At 41.7% G+C, this 24,728-nt stretch overlaps 1 protein-coding gene across 1 annotated transcript in view; it reads right to left on the bottom strand.

Annotated features, from left to right (window-relative positions):
- The window catches only part of abcb7 (ATP-binding cassette, sub-family B (MDR/TAP), member 7), an 86,166-nt gene that overhangs the window by 44,742 nt on the left and 16,696 nt on the right, over positions 1–24,728 (bottom strand). Inside the window, exons 2-8 of the mRNA XM_086000416.1 lie at positions 24,541–24,624; positions 20,200–20,283; positions 15,467–15,586; positions 9,995–10,127; positions 7,653–7,921; positions 687–775; positions 496–583 (exon numbers count right to left, since the gene is read on the bottom strand). Coding sequence (XP_085856542.1) covers positions 496–583; positions 687–775; positions 7,653–7,921; positions 9,995–10,127; positions 15,467–15,586; positions 20,200–20,283; positions 24,541–24,624 — 867 coding nt within the window. The remainder of the gene's footprint in view (positions 1–495; positions 584–686; positions 776–7,652; positions 7,922–9,994; positions 10,128–15,466; positions 15,587–20,199; positions 20,284–24,540; positions 24,625–24,728) is intronic.

Here is a 24,728-nt window from a genome sequence, read left to right as displayed (position 1 = left end):
CTAGACGCAGGTCTCTGCCAATGCTATATCAACATTTGGTCAAAGGTAGCTTGCAGCAAGGCTGGCATTTCCATCCATCAGTCTGGCAACAAATTAACACTAATAACGAGACTACCAAATTCACCCTTGCAAGATAGCTTTTGCATCCCAACCAGTCATTGATTCTGAAGCAACCGTAACAACCACACTTGCCACAACTGGATTGTCTCAACACTGTTAAGACTGTCCAAAAATAGATACTAAACTTTGAAATACATAATCTATATAGCTCAGAGTTCATAAGGGAACCAAATGAAATGCAAAACAATGCTTATGCTACAGGAAATGGGGTCAGTTATTTTACAACACTTCTGCAGTACCGAGAGCTGTAATTTGAAAAGAGGGGAGGATCAGAGTAACAACCTAAATTGTATAATCTTAAAGCTGGAAAAAAAAATTTGCTTTTGATACAAGACCATCCAGAATCTAAAACATACAGAATTCAGCGCACCGTACCTTCACAGTCTCATAATTCAGGAGTGAGTCTATTGCAGCATTGCCTGCATCATTATCAGCTTTGTTCATTTCGATCCTGAATCGAGTCCTGCAAATAAGAAATTACACTGACGTTGTAAGTCGCCATAACACGACACTGGTGTGTACGAAGAAAACTGAGAAAATCAACAAATTTAACTTTTCTACAGTACCTCCACTGTGTGATGCCAATAGTAAAAGCTGAATACCCAGCCAAAGTCCCCAGGGTTATTAATGCATACTGTCCACCACATTTATAATACTGTAAGAAAGAAACATTAAAAGTGAAAACTTTCCAGCTCGGAATTTAGTATCTGCAGTAGTCAAAAGTGTTAGCATATGCTGCATTTATGATAAAAACAACCAACTTTGGGCAAGTGCAGATTTGTGTATGTGAACATGAATTATGTATTGCAACATCAACCTTGATTTGGTCCGCTGTGTTTACGAATAAACTCTTATTAGACACTAGGCTCTATTTCAATGTTAATTATAGATAGTGAGAGAAACAGTCAATAAATTGCACGTCTAGCTTTTTTAAAAAACATATCTTCATTCAATCCATTGGCTGAAAAGCGCTTTGGGACTGTCAAAGGGTGTGATTAGGTGTTATATAAATGCAAGATCTTTCTTCCTTTTAAGACAACTACCTGTAATACAAATTGTTATTGACTGCACAATACAGGAAACTTTGCTATAAAAGGCTCCAGAGAACAGGTAAGGCCTCAGAGCGTCGGCGGGAAACTCGAGCGGCAGAGCGGGGCTATAAAAGGCTCCAGAGACCAGGTAAGGCGTACTAATCTCCGAACTCGGAACTCAAAGGGAAGGAGAGGGGTAAAAAATAATCGAAGTGTGACGTCACCAGAAAGCAGGTAAGTGATTGGTTGGTGAGTATTTCTCTCTTTTTAATCTTAAACTCTGTGGTTTATAGTTTCGATGGTGAGATATTTATCATCTAAAATCGGGGCAGAGGGTATTTAAAAATATTAATAAATTTAATTAATTACATAGAATGGGAGAGCAGGTGATGTGTTGCTGCTGCAATATGTGGGAGCTGGTGAACACCATTGATGCTCACGGTGATCACATTTGTAGTAAGCGCTGGCTGCTCGAGGAATTCCGGCTCCGTGTTGATGAGCTGGAGTCCGAGCTTCATACACCGAGAGACATCAGGGAGGGGGAGAGTTACCTGGACTCTGTTTCAGGAAGTAGTCACGCCAATTAGAGTAATTAATTCAGATATAGTCCGTAGCCAGGGACAGGATGGTGTGACTAGAAGTGAGGCAGGTACGGGGATCCAGGAGGTAGTGTTGGAGGAGCAGCAGCCCTTGCTCTTGTCCAACAGGTTTGAGGCTCTTACTCCCTGTGAGGATGGGAACGGGGACTGCGGGGAGGATGAGCAACCTGGCCACAGCACCGTGGAGCAGGGGGCCATTCAAGTGGGGGGGGGGGGGGTTAAAAGAAATGTTGTAGTGGTAGGGGATAGTATCGTTAGGGGGATAGATAGAATTCTTTGCAGCCGAGAGAGAGAGTCCCGAAGGCTGTGTTGCCTGCCCGGTGCCAGGGTTAAGGACATCTCCTCTGGGCTGGAGAGAAACTTGGAGTGGGAGGGGGAGGATCCAGTTGTCGTGGTCCATGTTGGTACCAACGACATAGATAGGACAAGGAAAGAGGTTCTGCTGAGGGAGTTTGAGCAGCTAGGGGCCAAATTAAAAAGCAGAACCACAAGGGTAATAATCTCTGGATTACCTCCTGAGCCACGTGCAAATTTGGCTAGGGTAAATAAAATTAGAGTGTTAAATGCGTGGCTCAAAGACTGGTGTGGGAGAAATGGGTTTTGCTTCTTGGGACACTGGCATCAGTACTGGGACAGGAGAGAGCTGTTCCGTTGGGACGGACTTCACTTGGCCAGTGCTGGGACTAGAATCCTGGCGAATCGAGTAACTAGGGCTGTAGAGAGGGCTTTAAACTAATTAGTGGGGGGGAGGTTTTAAGAGAGCGAAAAATAAAAATGACAGCGGAGAACGCAATAGAGCAAGGTAGCAGTGGGGGAATTAAAAACCAGAGCATGTCAGGAAGGGACAGAATGTATAATGATAAAGGTAAAGTAGTAAAAGGGGTAAAAGCAGGAATAAATTGTCAGAAAACATATTTGAAAGTTCTTTATCTGAATGCACACAGCATTCGTAACAAATTAGACGAGTTGATGGTACAAATAACTACACATGGGTATGATCTGGTGGCCATTACGGAAACATGGCTGCAAGATGATCATGACTGGGAACTAAACATACAAGGGTATTTGACAATTAGGAAGGACAGACAGGAAGGAAAGGGAGGTGGGGTTGCTATGTTAGTCAAGGATGGAATCACTGCAATAGTCAGAAATGATATTGGGTCAAAGGATCAGGATAGTGAACAGTTTGGGTGGAGATAAGGAATAATAAGGGGAAAAAGTCACTAGTGGGCGTAGTCAAAAGGCCTCCTAACAGTTGCAACTCTGTTGGTCGGAGTATAAATCAGGAAATAGTTGGGGCTTGTAATAAGGGAACAGCTATAATCATGGGGGATTTTAACTTTCATATTGACTGGACTAATCAAATTGGGCATGGCAGCCTTGAGGAAGAGTTCATAGAGTGTATTAGGGACGGGTTCCTTGAGCAGTATGTAACTGAACCAACCAGGGGGCAGGCAATCTTAGATCTGGTCCTGTGTAATGAGACAGGATTAATAAAAAATGTCCTAGTAAAGGATCCCCTTGGAATGAGTGACCATAATATGGTTGAATTCCAAATTCAGTTTGAGGGTAAGCGGGTTGGATCTCAAACCAGCATACTGAGCTTAAATAAAGGAGACTATGAAGGTATGAGAGTAGAATTGACTAAAGTGGACTGGGAAAACAGATTAAAGTGTAAGACGGTACATAGAAACATAGAAGATAGGAGCAGGAGTAGGCCATTTGGCCCTTCGAGCCTGCTCCGCCATTCAACGAGATCATGGCTGATCATCCAAACCCTAGCACCCGGTCCCTACACCGACAGCCATCCCCACACAAGCCCTATCCCCGTAACCCCACGTATTTAATACCCCCTAACACTAAGGGCCAATTTTTATCATGGCCAATCAACCTAACCCGCACATCTTTGGACTGTGGGAGGAAACCGGAGCACCCGGAGGAAACCCACGCAAACACGGGGAGAATGTGCAAACTCCTCACAGTCACCCGAGGCCGGATTTGAACCCGGGTCCCTGGCGCTGTGAGGCAACAGTGCTACAAGAGCAGTGGTCTACATTCAAGGAGATATTTCACATCTTTCAAGATAAATATATTCCACTGAGGAAAAAGGGGAGTAAAAGAAAAGACAGCCATCCGTGGCTTAGTAAAGTAATAAAGTATAGTATCCGACTGAAAACAAGGGCATATAAAGTAGCCAAATCTAGTGGGAGGATAGAAGATTGGGAAGCATTTAAAAGCCAGCAAACAATAACTAAAAGATTAATTAAGAAAGGGAAGATAGATTAAGAAAGGGAAGATAGATTATGAAAGTAAACTAGCAAAAAATATAAAAACAGATAGCAAGAGTTTCTACAGCTATATAAAAAGTAAAAGGGTGGCTAAAGTGAACGTTGGTCCCTTAGACGATGAGACCGGGAAACTAGTGGTGGAGAACATGGAGATGGCAAAGACGCTGAACAAATATTTTGTATCAGTCTTTACAGTAGAGGACACTAAGAATATCCCAACACTGGACAAACAGGGGGCAATGGGGGGGGGGGGAGGAGCTAAACACGATTAAAACCACTAAGGAGATGGTACTCGGTAAAATAATGGGACTTAAGGCGGATAAATCCCCTGGACTTGATGGCCTACATCCTAGGGTCTTGAGAGAAGTGGCGGTAGGGATCGTGGATGCATTGGTGATTATTTTCCAAAACTCCCTGGAGTCAGGAAAGGTCCCGGCAGATTGGAAAACTGCTAATGTAACACCCTTATTTAAGAAGGGAAGTAGACAAAAAGCTGGAAACTGTAGACCAGTTAGCCTAACATCTGTGGTTGGCAAAATGTTGGAGTCCATTATTAAGGAAACAGTAACAGAGCATTTGGATAAACATAATTTAATAGGACAGAGTCAGCATGGTTTTTATGAAGGGGAAGTCATGTTTGACAAATTTGCTCGAATTCTCTGAGGATGTAACATACAGGGTGGATAAAGGGGAACCAGTGGATGTAGTGTATCTGGACTTCCAAAAGGCATTTGACAAGGTTCCACACAAAAGATTACTGATCAAGATAAAAAAATCACGGGATTGGGGGTCATATACTGGCATGGGTGGAAGATTGGCTATCTAACAGAAAACAAAGAGTTGGGATAAATGGTTCATTCTCAGGATGGCAATCAGTAACTAGTGGTGTTCCGCAGGGGTCAGTGCTGGGACCCCAACTCTTTACAATCTATATTAACAATTTGGAGGAAGGGACCGAGTGCAACGTATCCAAGTTTGCTGACGATACAAAGATGGGAGGGAAAGCAGTGAGTGAGGAGGACATAAAAAACCTGCAAAAGGGCATAGACAGGCTAAGTGAGTGGGCAGAGATTTGGCAGATGGAATATAATGTTGGAAAGTGTGAGGTTATGCACTTTGGCAGAAAAAAATCAAAGAGCAAGTTATTATCTAAATGGAGAGAAACTGCAAAGTGCTACATTACAAAGGGATCTGGGGGTCCTGGTGCATGAAACACAAAAAGTTAGTATGCAGGTGCAGCAGGAAGGCCAATGGAATCTTGGCTTTTATTGCAAGGGGGATGGAGTATAAAAACAGGGAGGTCTTGCTGCAGTTATACAGGGTATTGGTGAGGCCACACCTGGAATACTGCGTGCAGTTTTGGTTTCCATATTTAAGATATACTTGCTCTCGAGGCGGTTCAGAGAAGGTTCACTCGGTTGATTCCAGAGATGAGGGGGTTGACGTATGAGGAAAGGTTGAGTAGGTTGGGCCTCTACTCATTGGAGTTCAGAAGAATGAGAGGCGATCTTATCGAAACATATAAGATTGTGAGGGGTCTTGATCGGGTGGATGCAGTGAGGATGTTTCCACTGATGGGTGAGACTAGAACTAGGGGGCATAATCTTAGAATAAGGGGCTGCCCTTTCAAAACTGAGATGAGGAGAAACTTCTTCACTCAGAGGGTAGTAAATCCATGGAATTTGCTACCCCAGAGAGCTGTGGAAGCTGCAACATTAAATAAATTTAAAAGAGAGATAGACAGTTTCCTAGCAGACAAGGGAATTAGGGGTTACGGGGAGAGGGCAGGGAAGTGGACGCGAGTCTAGATTCGGATCAGCCATGATCCTATTGAATGGCGGAGCAGGCCCGAGGGGCCATATGACCTACTCCTGCTCCTACTTCTTATGTTCTTATGGAATGCTCGAGCCACCGGCAAAAATCAGGAGCCGTTTCGTTAGGTTTTTTTTTTTCCCGTTGCTTTTTTTTTCCCACCAGTCAGGCTCTGCAAGGTCTCGCTGAAGCTGTTGCTAAGCTACAGAGACGCTTGCAAGGTACGGTCGACTGTTTAGAAGCTGTGGGTTTGTTGCCAGATACGGAGCTCAAAATCTCCGTATGTTTCAACATTAGCGCTGGTTTGTCCGGCAGTTTTGATGGGACGGCAACAGCTCGGTCCAGTCGGTGCCTGATAGCACAAAGTTTCCTGTAGTTCTAAGACAGTATACATATCAAAATCAAAATTTAGTTGCATGCCATGGATTGACTATCATGAAAACATGTTGACCAACCTCAGGCTTGAGTTACCACTGTATTAATCTTTCCCATCAGTTTTATCTGCCTTTCCTGAAACTGAGAATTTTTCTGTCTCACAATGGTTTAGTTGAGAAGCAGAGTGACCTTGATCACTGGGACAGTAGATCAAGTGGTAAAGCACTACCGTCACAACCTAATATAAAATACTTCGTATCATCTCAAGTAAACATACTTTTAAACATTGGCACACTTTTACATCTTTTAAAAAAGCTGCCCTCCACACCATGAAAGTAATCACATTCAAGTTTCCTCAATCACTGACTAATTTCCCAGATATTGTATAGCATGTGTCAACATGAATGGACGGTGGTGTAGGGCATTGGTTCAAGCACGCAATTCCTTTTGTGGTGAATTTCCAACTTTGACCAAGCAACATCTACACCTGGGAAGAAAAGGAAGTCACCCGAGCCCATCCTTACATGTCACCTGGCTGCCAATAACAGCCAGTCTTACCACCTCTACCCTTGGTTCTTTATTTATTACATTGGTCTCACTATCTTTTCTGACAGCAAATTCCATTTATAAAGCTGATTTTAAGAAGCTTGGTTCCTTGTTTATGCCTAACATTTTTGGTATCAACGTTTAATTGTCCAAGACTAGAATATTACTCCCATACCGGGCCACAACTGTCCTAAAATTTTTCTTGCATTCTTGGAGGGATCCAAGAAAAAGCTATTTTTTGAGATAGGAAATCGCTCAAACTTCTAGCCAATTCCTCTCTCTCCACTGCAATCTATATCACCCTCTATTTTAATCAATACTGTTATTGTCAATTTATTGAGCTTTTCTCTCATTCTTTAAAAGCTCTGAATATGCTATCCTCTCTTCTTCTTCCCCCTTACATTATTATTGTATTGAAATTAAGAATCATCACAATCTACTTTAACTCATTCTTTGCTATGACCTCAAGACTACGGAATTCCTTACCTCACTCAATCTTTCCTTCCTCCTATAATCTTGGTTTCTAAAAATTAAATCTCAAAGTCATACGTTCCCTAATTTCTGATTTAGCTAGTCTTCACTTTTCAACCTTGGTAGCACCTGACTTATGGACCCTGTACTTTTCACCTTGGTTTCCGTGATCAAAAATATTACAGCAATACTGGCAGAAGACGCAGGAGATGATTTCCTGCGCACCCTCTTGCCTGAAGGTAGTACACAATGGCTGAGGATGTAAAGAAAATTGACAAAACAGAATATTTTCTCATCTTCCCCAAAGAGATTTCTGCTCTACAATTCAGTTGTAGATTAATGGCTGAACATCCCATGGACCATTGTATCTACCAAAATACCAAAAGCAATTCAACAAATATATTACTTACCAAAATGCTACTGACAAGCAGTACTTCAAACATGGTGGGACCCAGATTAAACACCAAGGCACTCAGCACAAAACTGATTCCTCTGGTCCCTCTGTCTATGGCTTTTGAAAGTGCGCCTGTCTGCCTGCTGAGGTGGAAACCCAAATCTAAATTGTGCAGGTGGAGGAAAACGTTTTTGGCTATTCGCCTGATAGAACTTTGAGCTACTTTGCCGAAGACAGCATTCCTGAGCTCATTGAAGGCAGCTGCACAAACCCTCGAAATACCATCTGTAAAGGAATTGGAGATTCAAATTGCCTTTGTAAAACACACCAACATTTCAAAGCTACTTTCTACATTAAGAAAGTTTAAATTTTAATCAAATTATAACACTGGACAAAAAAAGTTAATGATTTAAGTTATTTATGTCTTTGTTACACATACATTGCATTTCACATTTTAGCAAAAATACAGCACAATCATTATTTTCCTGATGGCTCAGCAAGTTGATCCAGTGAATGCTGAGCCATACAGACTAGAAGGGTCCCAAATTTCATCACCCTATAAGTTAGTTGATCTCAGTTGGGCTGTGAGGGCATTACAAATGGCCTCAGCGCTGCCAGCTTTGGGAGGGGAGAGAAAGAAAGAGAGTGTACTGGAAAGGATTTCTGATGTTGATCGCTGTCCAGCGAGCCCTGCGAGAAGTGCACGTGGATGTTGACTAAGGATAGGGCACAGCTCTGTTATGAAGCATCCTGTTATTGGAATAACCTGCCAATACTCTCACATGAATAATGGCTACTTAGGCAAGGTATTGGAGGGCAACAGGCATCTGAGTAACTATCTCAGCAAGAGGGCAAGTCTCTCAAGAGAGGAGAGATATAGTCAGCGAGAAAAAAACCCAATGACAAATACTAAGAGATCAGTCAAAACAAAGGTATAATTGGCACAAAAGACATCTGGTCAAGCTTTTTGATGATTCCATATGAATAAAATGATCCCGCACTAGAGCAAAGGGAAACCTGCAGAATGGCCTGTTTCTGTGCTGTACATTCTATGTAATTTGAACGACAACTTGCCTTTATATAGCGCCTTTAAGGTTGTAAAACATCCCAAGGTGCTTTACAGGAGCGTTGTAAAACAAAATTTGACACTGAGCCACATAAGGAGAAATTAGGGCAGATGACCAAAAGCTTGGTCAAAGAAGTAGGTTTTAAGGAGCGTCTTAAAGGAGGAAGGAGAGGTAGCGAGGTGGAGCGATTTATGGAGGGAAATCCAGAGCTTAGGGCCTTGGCAGCTGAAGGCACAGCCACCAATGGTCGAACAATTAAAATCAGGGATGCACAAGATGCCAGAATTGAAGGAGTGCAGACATCTCGGGCGTTGTGGGGCTGGAGGAGGAGAGATAGGGAGGGGCGTATGTAATGCTGCTATAGTCTCATGCCAGGTGTTGTACGTGCATTCCGCCCATTCCAATTGTCCATGTTATTATTACCCAGTTTTTAATCCATTTCTGTCTGTGTCCATTTGACAGAGGAAAAAGTTGCAGGGCTCTGGGGAAAGAGCAGGGGAATGGGACTGATGGATAGCTCGTTCAAAGAGCCGGCACAGGCACGATGGGCCAAATGGCCGCCTCCTATAGAAACTAGGAGCAGGAGTAGGCCATTCGGCCCTTCGAGCCTGCTCCGCCATTCAACGAGATCATGGCTGATCATCCAAACCCTAGCACCCGGTCCCTACATCGACAGCCATCCCACCCAAGCCCTATCCCCGTAACCCCACGTATTTAATCCCCCCTAACACTAAGGGCCAATTTTTTATCATGGCCAATCAACCTAACCCGCACATCTTTGGACTGTGGGAGGAAACCGGAGCACCCGGAGGAAACCCACGCAAACACGGGGAGAATGTGCAAACTCCACACAGACTGTGTGCTGTATGCTTCTATGACACGATTAGGGCTTTTATTGCGACAGCTAATCAAACAAGACAATGAGTCACCATGATGAAGCAGGCTGAGGATCCACTCTTCCAATAAATTGATTTACAGTATTTATGTTTGAGAGCACATTTTAAGTTTCAAATCTATTGTTCCTTCAGACTCTGAGTTTCCCGCCATACACGTCTCGCTTTATTCTCTTGCAATAGAAACACTGATTTACATGATGTATTTTGATATAATAATCTGCAAACTCACAGCAAAATCACTACAGTAACAACCTCATACACATTACAATATAAATTTATGCAAAGGGAAAAAAAATCCCTGCAATTCTTTTGCCAGAAATGTTTGCTACTCACTGCAACATGCACTGGCTTAAGAAAGTCAGCATCTGTCAAGCAAATTAAAATATTTTACTTACAGCCAATGAGGACAGTCGTTGCCATGGTGATGACTGTACTTGTTGCATCATTCAGGTTCAAAACACTACCTGACATTTGGTTGAGTTCATCTACTGCATATTTAAACATGAAGGGAACCATTATATTCATGAGCTGCAAAGACACGAGAACAAACATTACGAAAGGTTGAACACTATACCTAGTGAATAATTTGACTGATTTACAGCTTCCTGAATAAAGGTCCTGGAGGCACTTTGAAATGTCAAGTCCTTGGTGCTGTAAAAAGTTGGCAGTAAAGATTTAATTCACTGCAACATCTAATAGCTGGCAGCTGATGCTGGTATTATCATTACTTCACTGTATTTACATGTCTGCTTTTAACAACAAAGAGCCTGACAGCAGCATCTTCTTTAATATGTATTAAAGAACACAGCTGCACCTCACAGTTGTCCTGTTTTAATAGAAAGAACACATTCATTAAATTTACAATGCAGGTCTGTATTACAGGAAACTTTCGTTTAACCGGAGGTTAAATGTCCGGAAAGCTCTATCCACCGGCAAAATTCAGGAGTCGGTTCAGATAAGTTTTTTTTACTTCTCGTTGCTTTTTTTCTCCAGTCGTGGCTCTGCAAGGTCTAGCTGAAGCTGTTGCTTAGCTACAAAAATGCTTGCAAGCTACGCCGACTGTTTTGAAGCTGTTGCTAAGCAACAGGGTTTGTTGCTTCACACGGAGCTCAGAAGCTCCGTATGTTTTAACATTAGCGCTGGTTTCTCCGGCAGTTTTGATGGAACGGCAACAGCTCGGTCCCGTCAGTGTCGGATACCAGAAAGTTTCCTGTATTTTACTTTAAGAAAAAAAAACAAAGCTCACTTCTCATCAAACCAATATTACAGCTTGATGCAGGTACCTAACTGGTCTTTTTTTGAAATCAGGTCAAAAATTGTAACCTTCACCATCCTGACACATTACAGGCCTCTGCTGATGCCATTCCATATCTAGTCACTAGTAGATGCACAAGAGCAGCATTAGGTTGACCTGGGACTCTCCCATTTCCACTAACCGCCTTCAGATACCTTCCAACTTCTCAGGAATCAAACAATAGAGAAGAGACCCAAAAGAGGAAAGAATAAATAGAAGAGAAATTATGTGTTTAATTAGCCCTCCCTCAGTCTGCCTGACTTCAGAAAATCAGAAAATTGCAGGTGTGGATTTTTCCTTTTTTTTTTAATATAAAGTGCACGTATTCATCAATTCTGTAATGGTGCCAGAACAAATTAAACCTCGGGAGGGCTATGGAAGAAAGAAAATAACTCCATGTAATCACATTGTGCAGATGCAGCCTGTGATAGGAGTTGCCCAATAAGCCACAAGTACAGGTGTCTGACTCATTTTCTTGCTATGTTTACACCCACTTCTTTTGATAGGAGGTTATGAACAAAACTTAAAGCACGACTTAAAAAGTAAAACAAAAATAAGCACTCTTGGGAATACAGGGATGTAGAATTATTGGAAAATGTTGCAGACTGGGATTTGTCCAAGCAATCTAGGAATTATTAGTTGTCTCAGATCCTTAGAAAAGTCATTTTCAAAAAGAAATGTGGACACATTCCTTGTCAAGTTTGCACTAGTTAACTGACTTACTGAGTAGGCAACATTACTTAAAAGCCCTTCCTGAACAACACTTGTTGGCAACCTGGGCCTTCATATTCCTTCCAACTTCTCAGGAATCATAAATAAAAGAGAGAAAAGACCAAAAAAAAAGGCAAAAATAGGAGAGAAATTATGCCCTTAAGGGGAAGCTAGATAAGTACATGCGGTAGAAGGATAGGGCGAGATGAAGTAAGGTGGAAGGCGGCTTGTGTGGACCATAAAGATCGGCATAGACCTGCTGGGCTGAATAGCCTGTTTCTGTGCTGTAAAATTCTATGTAAATAATATGGGGGAGAAATTGGGTATCTTTGTGCCTCCGGTGGGCAATAACGGGGCGCTAAGCACTTACTGCCCGGGCCCGGCGAGAATATCGCCTCCCGCTAAATTCAGCAGGAGGTTTGCCCCGGTTGCGCTCGGACCCGAACTTTGGTTTCGCCCCCTGCAGCATCGCCGGACGACAACACCGGCAGCTGCAGGAGTGTTCATCGGGAAGCCGGGCGCTTCGGGGGCGATACTTAAAGGCGAGGCGGCCGAGGTACTGAAAAAAAATCAAATGCTCACTCTCTTTTTTTTTTTTGCTCCCCCCCCACCCCCCCAGCGCTCGATCAGCCCAGCACTCTGCTGCAGTGCATCGGGCTGAATCGCGGCTGCCGTTGGGGACCAAGTAAGTTGCTTTCCCTTGCAGAGCCTGCAGCGATGGCCCTTCCCTTTGAGGGAGGGAAGGAGCCTTCCAACGCGGCAGCGCTGCACACCTACCGCCCCGCCTGCTGCACTCCAAGAAGGAAGTGGAGCACTTGATTTAGCACTCCACTTCCTTCCTGGAGCGCAAAACCGAATTATTTTAAAGTTGAGAAACATTAGCGCCTGCCGCTAATTTTTTCAACTTTTAAAAGTTAGCACCTCAAACAGGGCCATAATGAATTTCTCCCCCTATATAACCAAACAAAAAGCCAAATATAGAGAAAGATTAGAAAAATAAATCAAAAATAGTGGAAAACTACACAGTAGCAGCACATCCTGCAAGCTTCAAGTTAGGTTGCCTCTTCCATCCAACAGTACTCATCATCTTTACTAATAATCACAGTCCCAAACAATGCCTTGCCCAAGGACCACACACAAATGTTCCAACACATTTCACCAGAGTGATGCAATAAGAGTCTGTACCCGCAGTTCCAAATATGGCAAGTTCCTAATTTTAAACATGACTACCCTGGACAGTAGCTGAGTGAAGGCCAGGCAATACTGCATAAAGGGAAAAAACGACATCAAATTGATAAGTTTTATTTTAATGGGTTCCATTCAGCTGTTAAATGCAGCCTGAGCTAGCCCAGCCTCACACTGCTGGACATGAAATAAAAGAGGGAGCAGCACTGAACCCAAGTTTGGTCACCATCCTATGACTGCTCAATGGAATGGATGCCAAATAGCAAGTTTGCTAAGGGCTAATCTCTAGAAAATCTAAAGACTACCACTGCCATAAACTGATGATAGGGAATGTGAAGAAGCCATTCAGGCAGTTGGATTGTTGGTTCGATTATCCGATCCAAATGATGAAATTTAACTCTAGCTGATGGTTATACGGTAGTCAACTTGTTTAGTTGAACAATTAACAGATTAGAAAGCATACTGTGTGTATAGATTGCTAAACGCATACTTAAAGCAAAATTATACACAAGAGAGCGAGCTTCCATAGAAACAGATGAGGAAAATTACATCACGTGCTGAAATCATGTGATACACTTTCAATGGAAGAGGCTGTTTTTTTAATATAGATATCAAGTTAAAAACAAAACACATTGCATCAGGATGACACTAAAAATAAGTTTCAAAAGCTACACATTATCAATTCAGGTTAGCATTTAAAATTAAGATCACTGCAGAATTTGTAATAAAAAAAATCCATACATGTGTAGAACAGAGAATACCACACTGTGCTGTATAATGAGATTTATTCCACAAAGATAGACTATCAAATTGCTTAGGGGCAATGCAGTCATGTGGATATTATGTAAATTATGTTCCCAAATGAATAAAGTTCGTATTTCAGGGCACAGGGTATACAGTTAATTTCATAATTACATTTGATAACTGTAAATAAAATATCAGCATGATTTTGGAAGACCTCTTTAATGAAAAACATTGTGTTTTACCAAGAAGGCACGGAAAGAGGTTACAGCAATAACTGGAGAGACTGCAGGTTTTAGATAGAATTCCTACTTTGATCAAGACAAGCTTAGCAAATTTAGTACACTATCTACTAATAAATAATTAAAATTTAGAAACTTTATGTTGTTGAATGCAAACACACAGGTTAAAAGTTACTTCTTTTTTCGAGAGAAAAAAATCATACCCCTCTTGGTTCTGCTCCCCTTTCTCCCACCCTACAACCACACACCAGTAAGTACTTGGCTGAGAGGGCAAGTAGACAACTTGCATTTAGAACCAGTGAGCTCCATCACATACGCAGTTAGCAAGATCAAAATAAATACACAGGCAAATGCTGAAAATACATGGCAGATTAGTCAGCATCTGAAAAAGGTTAATATTTTGGATAGACTGTTAGGGTTGTGATGAAAGGTATCCACTTGAAACATTCACCTGTCTCTCTTTCAGATGTTGGTAAACCACACTGTGTATTTCCAACATTTTTGTCTCTAGGAGGTACAATAGACTGTCTTGGGGTGACTCGCCCACAAATTATTTTCTTTACCTTGGCTTTGCGTCTGACGGAACTTTTGCAGAAAAACCTATTTCTGTGGCAAGTTTTGAATTGAAGTGGTTATCTACATTTGTCCCCCTCAACCTTTTCATCCTCTTGCATCTGATCTTGCACAATGTACTTCAGGAGAACAAGGTAATCTAGGCCAATACTCGTCAACAGCAGATGCCAATACTGCTCAACTAATTCTCGGGAGACCAGAAAATTCAACCTCCACACCAAACTCCATCAGTAACTTGGGGGGAAGGATGGAGTTACACTGGGTCAAAATCAACAGCAGGACACCTATCCTCCCTTTCTCGGTTCAGTACACCTCAACAATTCCTTTGGTTACAGAACTTGAACTTATAACTTGTATTCTTGTGCATCAACTATAGAGGTCACTGGTATTGTGTTAGAGAATACATAGCATGACCAGCTGGGTAAAAATCACGAAATTTAAAGCAGGATTTCGAGCAAAGGTTTCTGCAGGAAAACAGAAGCAGCACAATTCTCCTCGAGTTGCTGTTCTCCCCAAAATTGACATTACTTTAAAGTGCTCACTTTCTTTAGCTTTCATTTTCAGAAGTTACTATTTCTTCCATTTTGAACTCTATTTTCTTCTCACCCATGCCAAGTCAGTAGTTAGAGAATCGAGTGCCCTTTTCCCCCTCCCCACCATATCCATTCACTTGATCCTCATATTACTAAGCTGATCAAATGCAAACAGCAAGACCATGAAGTGAACACAGAACACAATTTATCTAGTTGTAGAACTGGATCACTTGTAATTATACTTTTTACCACTTTAAAAACAGCTTTTTTACACAACTCCACCAATGTGTAAAATAATCCCTTGTGCAAAACAAGCCTCATTATGGCTTCCTTATGAACAATGGGAATACATTCCCTCAATTTAAATCCATAAAAAATACAAGATCAAGCTTTTTTCTTACACAGGATTACTAAAATATGAAATTACATTAAAGTAAAAGGCATTATAGAAAAATTTGTACATTCACAAAAAAGCACATTTTCAAATATAAATCTATTGGACTGCACAATAAAATGCTCAAAACCAAACTGCAATAAAAAAAGCTACAAACACAGCATATTTTAAAAATTTGAGCACAATTTACTGACCTTCGCCCCACCTAAAAGACCAAGAGATACAGCCACCCTGGCACGGAGATCAGGTCTATCCTTTGGCCAAACATATGTCAACATAGCCTTGAGGATTTTTCCTGCATCAACATCTTTGAACTGAAAGACAAAACTTACAAAATTAGTATTCCTTTCAACCTTAAATAGCAGATTTTTGTAAACAGCACGTACTAACGGCATCATGAGTATTTCTGGTTTGTAAAGGTTACTAAGCTGACAATGCAAATGATCTTATTTAACAGGCACAGCAGGTGCCGAGTCATCTTCGTGGTTTTGGATCGTACCACTACGAATTTAGCCAATAGTTGGGCTCAGTAAATCCTCCAGCTAATGTGCCCAGTGCAATCGTGTACACTGTTTAAATAAGATTTTTCAAACAGACAGAAATGGATGGAACAAAAAGAATGCTTCAATGCTTTCTAGTCATATATGATTTTTTTGTAAAGAGAACCAAATGATGAGACACTGTCTTTAAAGTATCAGGAGATAGTCTTTTTTAAATCATTAAAAAAACTTCCTGGACAGTTTTGTTAAAAACATCACAAATCTAGGCATAGGACAAATGTAGGACGAATACAAAAGAAAATAAAGCTGAGGATAGAAAATATAAAGGGGAAGCAAAAAAGATCAGAAAGGCAAGAGGGAGCATGAAGAAAGACTGGCAAGGAACATAAAGGGAAATAGGAAAGGATTTTATCAACACAAAGTTAAAAAGGATAATGTGACAATTAGAGACAAAAAGACAATTTAATGGAGGGTGAAAGAATGGTCACGAGTGCTTTGTCTTGGTTTTCACACAAAGGATACATAGAGGAGCTGAAAAATTAGATGGGATAATTATAGATAAGGAAGTATTGCTGAAAATGTTGGTGAAACTCAACTCCGAATGATGAAGTAAAAAAAAGTCTTTCAAATATCCTTGGATAGAAATGTTGCACCAGAGGACCGAAAGATTACAAATGTTACACCTCTGTCCAAGAATGAAGAAAAAAATAAACTGGATACTAGCCCAACACCTGTGGGTAAGCTTTTACAGGCCGTAATACAGGATAAAATTAATACTCATTTAGAAAGACATGGCCAGCACAGATGTGTAAAAGGCAAATTGTGCCTGGCAAATTTAATAGTTCTTTGATAAAATAAAGGCATGTACTGATAAAGACAATGCAGCGGGTGTTGTAAATTTTAAAAGTCATTAAAAAGGGCATGCATGGGAAGCTTGCTGATAAAATTAAGCTGCACAATATTAAAGAAAACGTGGTAGAATGGATAGCCAGTTAGCCAAATGAATAAATTGAAGAACTGCAAGTCACTTCAGGAGAACAGATAGGATTGCGGATTGGGCATATAGTTGTTGGATAAATTTTAATACAGAAATGTGAACAGTGATATTCTTTCTCCTGAAATGTAAGACCAGACACTTTTGGAAGGACAAGTTGATAAAGCTAAGGAAAAAAACAGCATATACGATCCTAGTTTTTATCATTAGTGACAGTACAAAGCAAAGAGGTAATGCTAAACTTGTAGAAATCATTGATTTGGCCACAGTTACAATAGTGTATCAAGTTTTGGAGACCCCATTTTAGGAAGAATGTCAAGGACATGGCATAAAATAGATCTACTAAGATGGCAGCAAGGAGAAGAGGCCAGTTATGAGAGACTGGAGAAACTCGGAAAGAAAAGGCTTCGAGATCTGATAGAGATGTGAAAAATGATGAGGCACTCTGGTGTGGTAAACAGGGAAAAACTATTTGCACAAATCAGTGAGTCAGTTATTAGAAGACATCATTTTGAGTTAAGAGCAAAGGCAGAAGTTAGGAGAATTTTTTTCACGCAGAGGTTTTTTTTTTCCAAACGTGGAATGCCCTACCAGAAACAGTGGAAGCAGAATTTGTAACAGCTCTATAAGAGGGAAGTGGAAAAGGGAACAGGGCAGGTAATGGGGCTGAGTGTATGTAAAATTCTATGATTTAACATATAAATCATGCTTGATAGATACTAATTAAATATGAATTATTAAATCCACAAAATTAACTGAGAAAAACAATAAAATACATTATATATAGAATATTTTAATGTCAATTTCCAGAATATATAAAGCCATATATGCGTGTTCCATTGTTCAACAATCTTTTCCCAATGTCCATCGCCTATTCTTTTCTCCCAGTTCATTCGTTACATTATGGCATCACTGCAACGTTTTAAAGAAATTGTCTTGTCAGCATGGTTTCTTGAAGGTGTAAAATCTGCTCATTGGTTATAATCAATATTGGAAATCATTTTACTCACTAGCTCTTCAACAGGACAATCAAGATCAAAAACACAAGCTATAAGGAATTGCAAGTGTGATCAACAGGACAACAATTGTATATCAACACCCTGCCTCCTAAGTTTGCTTATCCAATTTGTGTGAAACCAATTCATGCGTGAAACAAATTCAAACTGATTTGACAGCAGTTCAGCGAATGCTAGAGTGTGGCATATACAATGAAACTTAGTCACAAAAAGCTTTGGCGCACAGGCTGCACTTTCCTACATTCTTACATGACTTGCAAACCCAGGCTTTCAGGCTCGCCGTCCTCACAAAAAGGCACTGCATTCATCCACAAAACAAATCCACTTTTGACAGCACAAAACAGTTCCAGGGATAAAATCCTATTGCCCCCCATCACAAAAACCTTTTCTGTGCTAATGCACAAATTGCACTTCCATCTCATAAACCTATGCAATTAAGGACCACTAATCAAGAAAAATTGTTTGATATAACTACTTGCATTTATATAGCGCCTTTAACATAGTAAAACATCTCAAGGTCCTTCACAGGAGTATTATTAAACAAAATCAAATGTTTATAAAAGATGTAAATTACACTCCAAACACGCCTTCATGAAGACTATGGCCGGAATTTTCCGGGGTGGTAGCGGGTGGGAATGGAAGCCGGTCAGGTGGGAAAGTTGAAAAAAATTGGGAGCCGGTCGGGAACCTGCCGTCATCCCGCCCCCGTGCGCCTTTCCCATGGGCACGTTTGCCGGTGCGGCAGCGACCCAACTGGCAGGCGACCTAATTGAAATCATTATCAGATAGTTTACGGGCACTCAAGAGCCTTTCTCCCCCTACATTTTAAATTTCCCTGCGTGGCCACGGGATTCATGCAGCTCGGGAACCACGTCTGTCAACCTGAGGCGGGAGTTCTGTGGCCATTGCTCCAGCTGATTACTTGACAGCATCAAATGTACAGTAAAAGCTCCCGCCTGACAGATGATCACTTTCCTCAGGCAGAAGCTGTTGCTCAGTCCATTTCCAGCACAGATTCTGCAGGCTGCAAGTCTTTCCAGCAAAGTCTCTATCCAGTCTCACCTTATTGGAAGGACTTTCTCACCATTGACAGAATGCTTGTCATCTGTACTTCACCTGCCATCTATTCCATCAACATAGGTGCCCTTTATACTGTCCCACCATGGTTCTCAGAATCCGACCACGATCAGCCCCAACACCAGGCACACCAGTAGTACCAACCTTCACAATCACCTGATGCTGCACAGGACACACGGCATCAGCACCCGAGAACATTGATGCCCGGGAGGCCAGTTGATGGCCTCATCATGGCCATATTTACTTAACTTTACGCTGCACACCCATATGGCTGCCACATGATACGCCAGGTTGGCACCACCCCACACGAACACCATAAAGTATCCCCACAATGACCAAGCCATTCCTTTCACACTCATCACCATTGCGGGAGGTACCGTTATGTCTCACCATTCACTGCAACTCACTAAGCCACTTCCAAAGGTGCACACAAATCTGTCCAAGACCGGAAAGTGTTGAAAATAAAGATTTTTATGTTTGACACATTAACAGAAACTTTACATAAACATTGGATAAAAGACTCAAGTGGCTACCCTTGTGTGTTGTTAGTTGGTTGATTGCACTAGGATGAGTGTGAGGGGTGGCTAGTGAGATGGGGATGTGATAATGTAGATAGAGAAAGGGGGGTGGGTGGAGGTGCAAGGTATGTTGGTGTAAGGACGTGCAGAAGTAGGGTAGGGAAGGCGGAGTGATGGGGATGTGATGAGTGGCACAGCAGGATGCTGTTGAAGGTGGCTTTGTACTAACATTTCCTGATCTAATGAGATCATTGAAACTTTAGCACCCAGGTCCTCCTGAGCACATCCCTGCTTGTGACCTCCTCTGCAATCAGGCTGTTTTGGTCTCCTGGGGAGGTCTCTTCCGCCCATCGGAAGGGAAGAGGACCTCCCTGCATGCTCTGATATATGGAGGGAGACATCGGAGTACCTGGGTGCCTCCCTCTGTCTCTGTGCAGTCATGATCAGTGTTTGTAGCTCTCCAATGCTGTAGTACACTGACAGCATTGTGTTAGATTAAACATCAAATGTAATGCGGCCATGGTCCCTTTAAAGATCACGGCTGAAAACGTGTGATGAATGACGTCACCAGACCTGCTCCATTTAATTGGGCCGGGTAACGCGCTGGGCAGGCTTAATAGGCCCTATTAACACAAGTCCGTTTTCAGCAGCTGGATGGAGCCAGCAGCGGGGTTGTGACCCGCCACCGACACCGCCCGCACTAGACCTGCCGAGGCAGGCAAAATTCCGGCCTATGCCCTTTTCAAGTAAGACTTCAGCATCAGATTTTTAAATAAAATTGCATTCAAAGTTTATGCTCAACCGTGAACAAACAATAGTTACGTTTTTGGGGTCGGTATGAAGGCGTCCACCAGCATGCCCATGCCAGTCTGTCCTTTTATCTATCAACTGCCACCACTGGGGTCCCTGAAACAAAAACAAAGACAAATTAATTATGCAAGCACATTTTTTAAAACATGCAAAGCAAAATTCACAAAATTAGATAATTAGAAAAGTTGAGTTATTGACTTCTGTATTACAGTACTTTAAAAAATCATTCATGATGCCAACACATTGGATGCCAGACATACAAAACAACTGGTATCTCATTTACATTCAAATCTACAGCCAGAAGATCCAAGTGTAAGCATGCAAAAGCTCCTGTTTTTCCAAACCTTCCTCGTTGAGGGGCAGGACTGTTTCACCAATAGAGGGAGGAGAAACACGATCATAAAAGCAGGAAAAATAAGATCATCGCCACCCTGCCTCCCACCCACCGTTTCATCCTGCCTGAAAGTGATTTCAATAGGAATTAGATTCTAATTGGCCCCTCTTCTTGTAGTAAAATAAATCAGAAGAAAAATTGAAAATTAAATTGGGTGCGTTGCTCATACATAATTCAAACAAAAATTTCACTTTATTCCAGCTCCTTTTCTTTTTTAATTGCAATGAGCATAGAAGCTCAACAGATGGCAAGTTCTGTTGAAACCTATTAGAGGGAGAGTGCGAAAGTAGCAGGAGGGCAAGAGAGAGGCGGCACCCATGTTTTCTCACGGCAATGAATGTGACTGTGGCGCCCTCCAGCATCAACACTGGCAGCAGCGATCATGTTTAGAATGGCTATAATAAAATATTGTTTTGAGGTTGGGAATCACTCTGCCTCCTCTCCAGCTCATGCTGCATTTGCAGCCCAGAGCAGCTTAATCTCTGCCAATGCTGCTCCCAGCTGCCAGGACTGTGCATCAATAAACTGGGGATAAGTTCCTCCTGTAACTCTTTCCCTCCAAACTAATCACACGGGCGATTGGCTGGCAGAGGGGGGGGGGGGGGGGGGAATGGTTGGAAGAGAGAGATAAATTGATCACATATTCCCCAGCATTGTTGAACCATAAACTGTTGCAACATATTGCACCAGCTCAAATGTTTAAAAAATTAAAAATCTATCTAGGGGTGGAGTATTTTTGCTGTTGGACAACGACAAAATGGAAGTTTATTTGTAAAAATCACAAAGGGAAAAGGTAGACATAGTTAAATCTGTGTATAGAACCAGAGAACACAATTTTAAAGCAAGGAAGGCATTGTACATATTCAGCCATCAGGTAACATTTAAGCAGCAACATTCTAAACCTGTATATAGGCATTGGATTAAAAGATTAATTTATAATAATTTGACAACTGTAATAAGTTCCCTGCAAGTCACTCATGCAATTTCTTCTGAGCTAGTCGATCAGGTTTGAGAAATAATACACACCTCCATTCCTCCAAGTATTTAATATTTGTGGTTATTCAACCTCAGATTATCCTCTAATTGCACAGGGAAACACATTATTCCTCGCCACATAATAATTGGAAATATATGAGCTGCCCACTGAATAAAGTCTAGTAATTTTGTAGTGATTTTAAAGGTTAACTAGTCAAAACTGAAAATTGATTTCCTCTTGCCTGAAAATTTTTCATGCGATATACTGCAACAATGATTGCTATAAATTTATATCAAAACATAGACAAAATATTGGTGGCTTCCATGTGACTGATCTTTTGACACTGGCAGTTAAATGAAATTGTGCTGCATCCTATGATGTATGCACATACAGGAAACTCTCGATTTACCGGCACCTAAATAACCGGAAATCTCTGTTAACCGGCAAAATTCAGGAGTAGGTTCAGGTAAGTTTTACTTCATATTAGTGGCTGTTCCTGGATCTGTGGCTGTGTAACTGGGGCTCCTACACTTGTTGCTAAGCAACAGGGACACTTGGTCTGTGGCCGGAGTTCCTGCACATGTTGCTAAGCAACAGGGAAGTCTGTATTTGTTGCTGTGTACGGAGCTCTCGTACCTTTTAACTATACCTCTCTGTAATCCGGACTTTTTGATAAACCGGCACCACGCCGGTCCCGTCGGTGCCGGATACCAAAGAGTTTCCTGTACCTAATGACCAGACTTTTAAACTACTTACCCTCATAACAAAAACAATGTTTTTTTTTTAAACTTTGCTTCTTGATTATAATTTAAGAGTGGAAATTTTCACTATTTTCTACTGCTTCACGATATGCACACATCACCCACCAAGTGTCTACACTGAGCTCACTGATTGCACAGAGCTCACTGACTGCACAACAGAATAGCAACTCTATCAAGAATATCCAATAGTCTGCATTATGCAAGGCCCCACAAAATAAAGCCAAGATATTGTCTATTGTGTCTTTCTTTCAGATTATCATCCCTTCCCTTCCCTCGATGGGGCTGTATCGCACTTAAGTACAATATCTGCAAATCCTGGCAGCCCTTCAGTACTTCATCCAAGCCATTCATCACATACTAGCCTAGAGTTAACCACTGAAGCCAATTGTAACACATGCACCACTGTCTCAGTTGAAATCAACCGACTCAGTTGAGACTGGGATCTTCCTGTTCTGTGCAATTCAGTTCCGTATTACATGGTGCACTTATCCATTGAGCTGGTAAGGAACCTCACTGTTTCAACATTGTAAAAAGGTAAATTAATAGCAGTCACGCAAGATGGATAAAAGATAAAGGCCCTGAAATTAGGATCGGGGGCTTGCCGCGCGTGCAAGCCCCCGATCTGCACTCACCCTGCGCGCCGACATCTGAAGCCCGGGCCTGCTTGCATTTCCTGTCACAGGCCCGGTTCAGCTGTCGGCGCGATGTGCTTACCTGATCCAGCGGCGTAGTTAGTGCGATGTGCCGGCTGGGATCAGGTGAGCACTGTGCAGCCAATCAGGGGAGGGGAAACTCATTCATGAGTTTGACAGTAAGAGCTGTCAAACTCATGAAAAGTATGGGCTGCCAAAACACTACTTTAACTTTAAATAAAATTTAAAAAAACATCCCACTGATTATAATAACTATAAATAAGTTTTTAATTTAAAAATGTTTTAAACAATTAATCAATTTTTTGAAAAAAATAAATTTTTTAAAAATAGGGTCTAAAACTAAACTTACCATCCTGTAAATTCTTTAAAAATAACAAACCTGTGGAAAAAAATTTCTACAGTGTACTAAAAGCCCACTTACCTGAAAAACTAAATACTTACATCTTGTTTTTCCACGCGTAAAGACCGGAGGCCTTTACACGCGCGCAACTCTGGGGGGGAAAAAAAAAAAGGAATTTTACTGTGCACGCGCTGCCTGTGCAGTCGCGCGCGTTCTGCCTCTGAACCCCTTCGTTCAGAGGACAGGAAATGCCGGTTTTCCCCGCATGCACTGTGCATGCTGAAAACCGGCATTTCCTCCAGCCAGACACGTGAGTACCCCAACCGTACTCACGCGTTTGGAACGGAATTACTGGGCCAAAATGACAAGACTTGGCTTATAGGATCTGATGTATATCCCCTACAGCAAGGCGGATTTCCGACGGGATGTGAGATTCTGCTCATCAGCACTCCACAGTGCTGCCTTCCCAAATCTCAGCCATACTAAGAAGCAGACCTTTGTAGAGGAGGAGAGAAAACTAGACGAAACATTAAGGTGATTGGCAAAGGAACCAGAGGCGACACGAGGAAAAACTTTTTTTTTACGCAACGAGTGGTTAGGATTTGGAATGTATTGCCTGATAGGGTGGTGGACACAAATTCAAGAGTAGCCTTCTACAGGGAATTGGATAAATACTTGGAGAAAAAAATTGCAGGGATATGGGGATAGAGAGGGGGAGTGGGACTAACTGGATTGCTTTTCAAATGAGCCGGTGCAAGCTCAATGGGCTGAATAGCCTCCTTCTGTGCTGTACCATTCTATGATTCTCCAGGAATGCTCTCACGTTCCTCCTCGTGGCCAATCTCAGTACAACTTGGTGGAGGTCTGCAAGCAAGTCATCCAAGTTACTGTCTTAGTTGGATGGTGTATGGCATGGTGAGAAGTAATGGGAAATGGGAGAAAATCCAATAGGGAGTCTCACCCTTCAAGTATAAAAATTTTGACCACTGCACCAGACAAGTAAATTATGTAATATGAGCAGGAAAGTGTCAAATAATCATACTAATAGGTAACCCAGCAGTAACTAAATGAGGCAAATTTACTTCAAAAATATACATGAACTCATCAATTCTTGTTAAAAAGAGATACGCCGCTACTAGTCATTAAATCACACCCATTTGAAATGACGGCTCATGCAATATTCTTCCTAGGAATGACTTGATACAAAATACAAAACATTAAAATCCAACCTTTGCAGCCTCCAATATGCGCCTTCTTCCATTTTCTCCTCTCAAATTTTGCAAGGTCCCATATCTTAAACATGTTGAAGAAGCCTAAAGAACACAAAAGTAGAAGAAAGAATCAACATTGTTTCTGTATATGAAAAATTAAACCAAATCTTACTGCTGCCCTAAAAGTTCCCAAAGATCATTAGTAC

The sequence above is a fragment of the Somniosus microcephalus genome, chromosome 1 (assembly GCF_052327205.1).
Source record: "Somniosus microcephalus isolate GS21.2 chromosome 1, FLI_Smic_1.0, whole genome shotgun sequence".
Lineage (NCBI taxonomy): Eukaryota > Metazoa > Chordata > Chondrichthyes > Squaliformes > Somniosidae > Somniosus > Somniosus microcephalus.
Note: the sequence above shows the minus strand (reverse complement) of the source record. Positions and strands in the feature narration are given on the sequence as shown.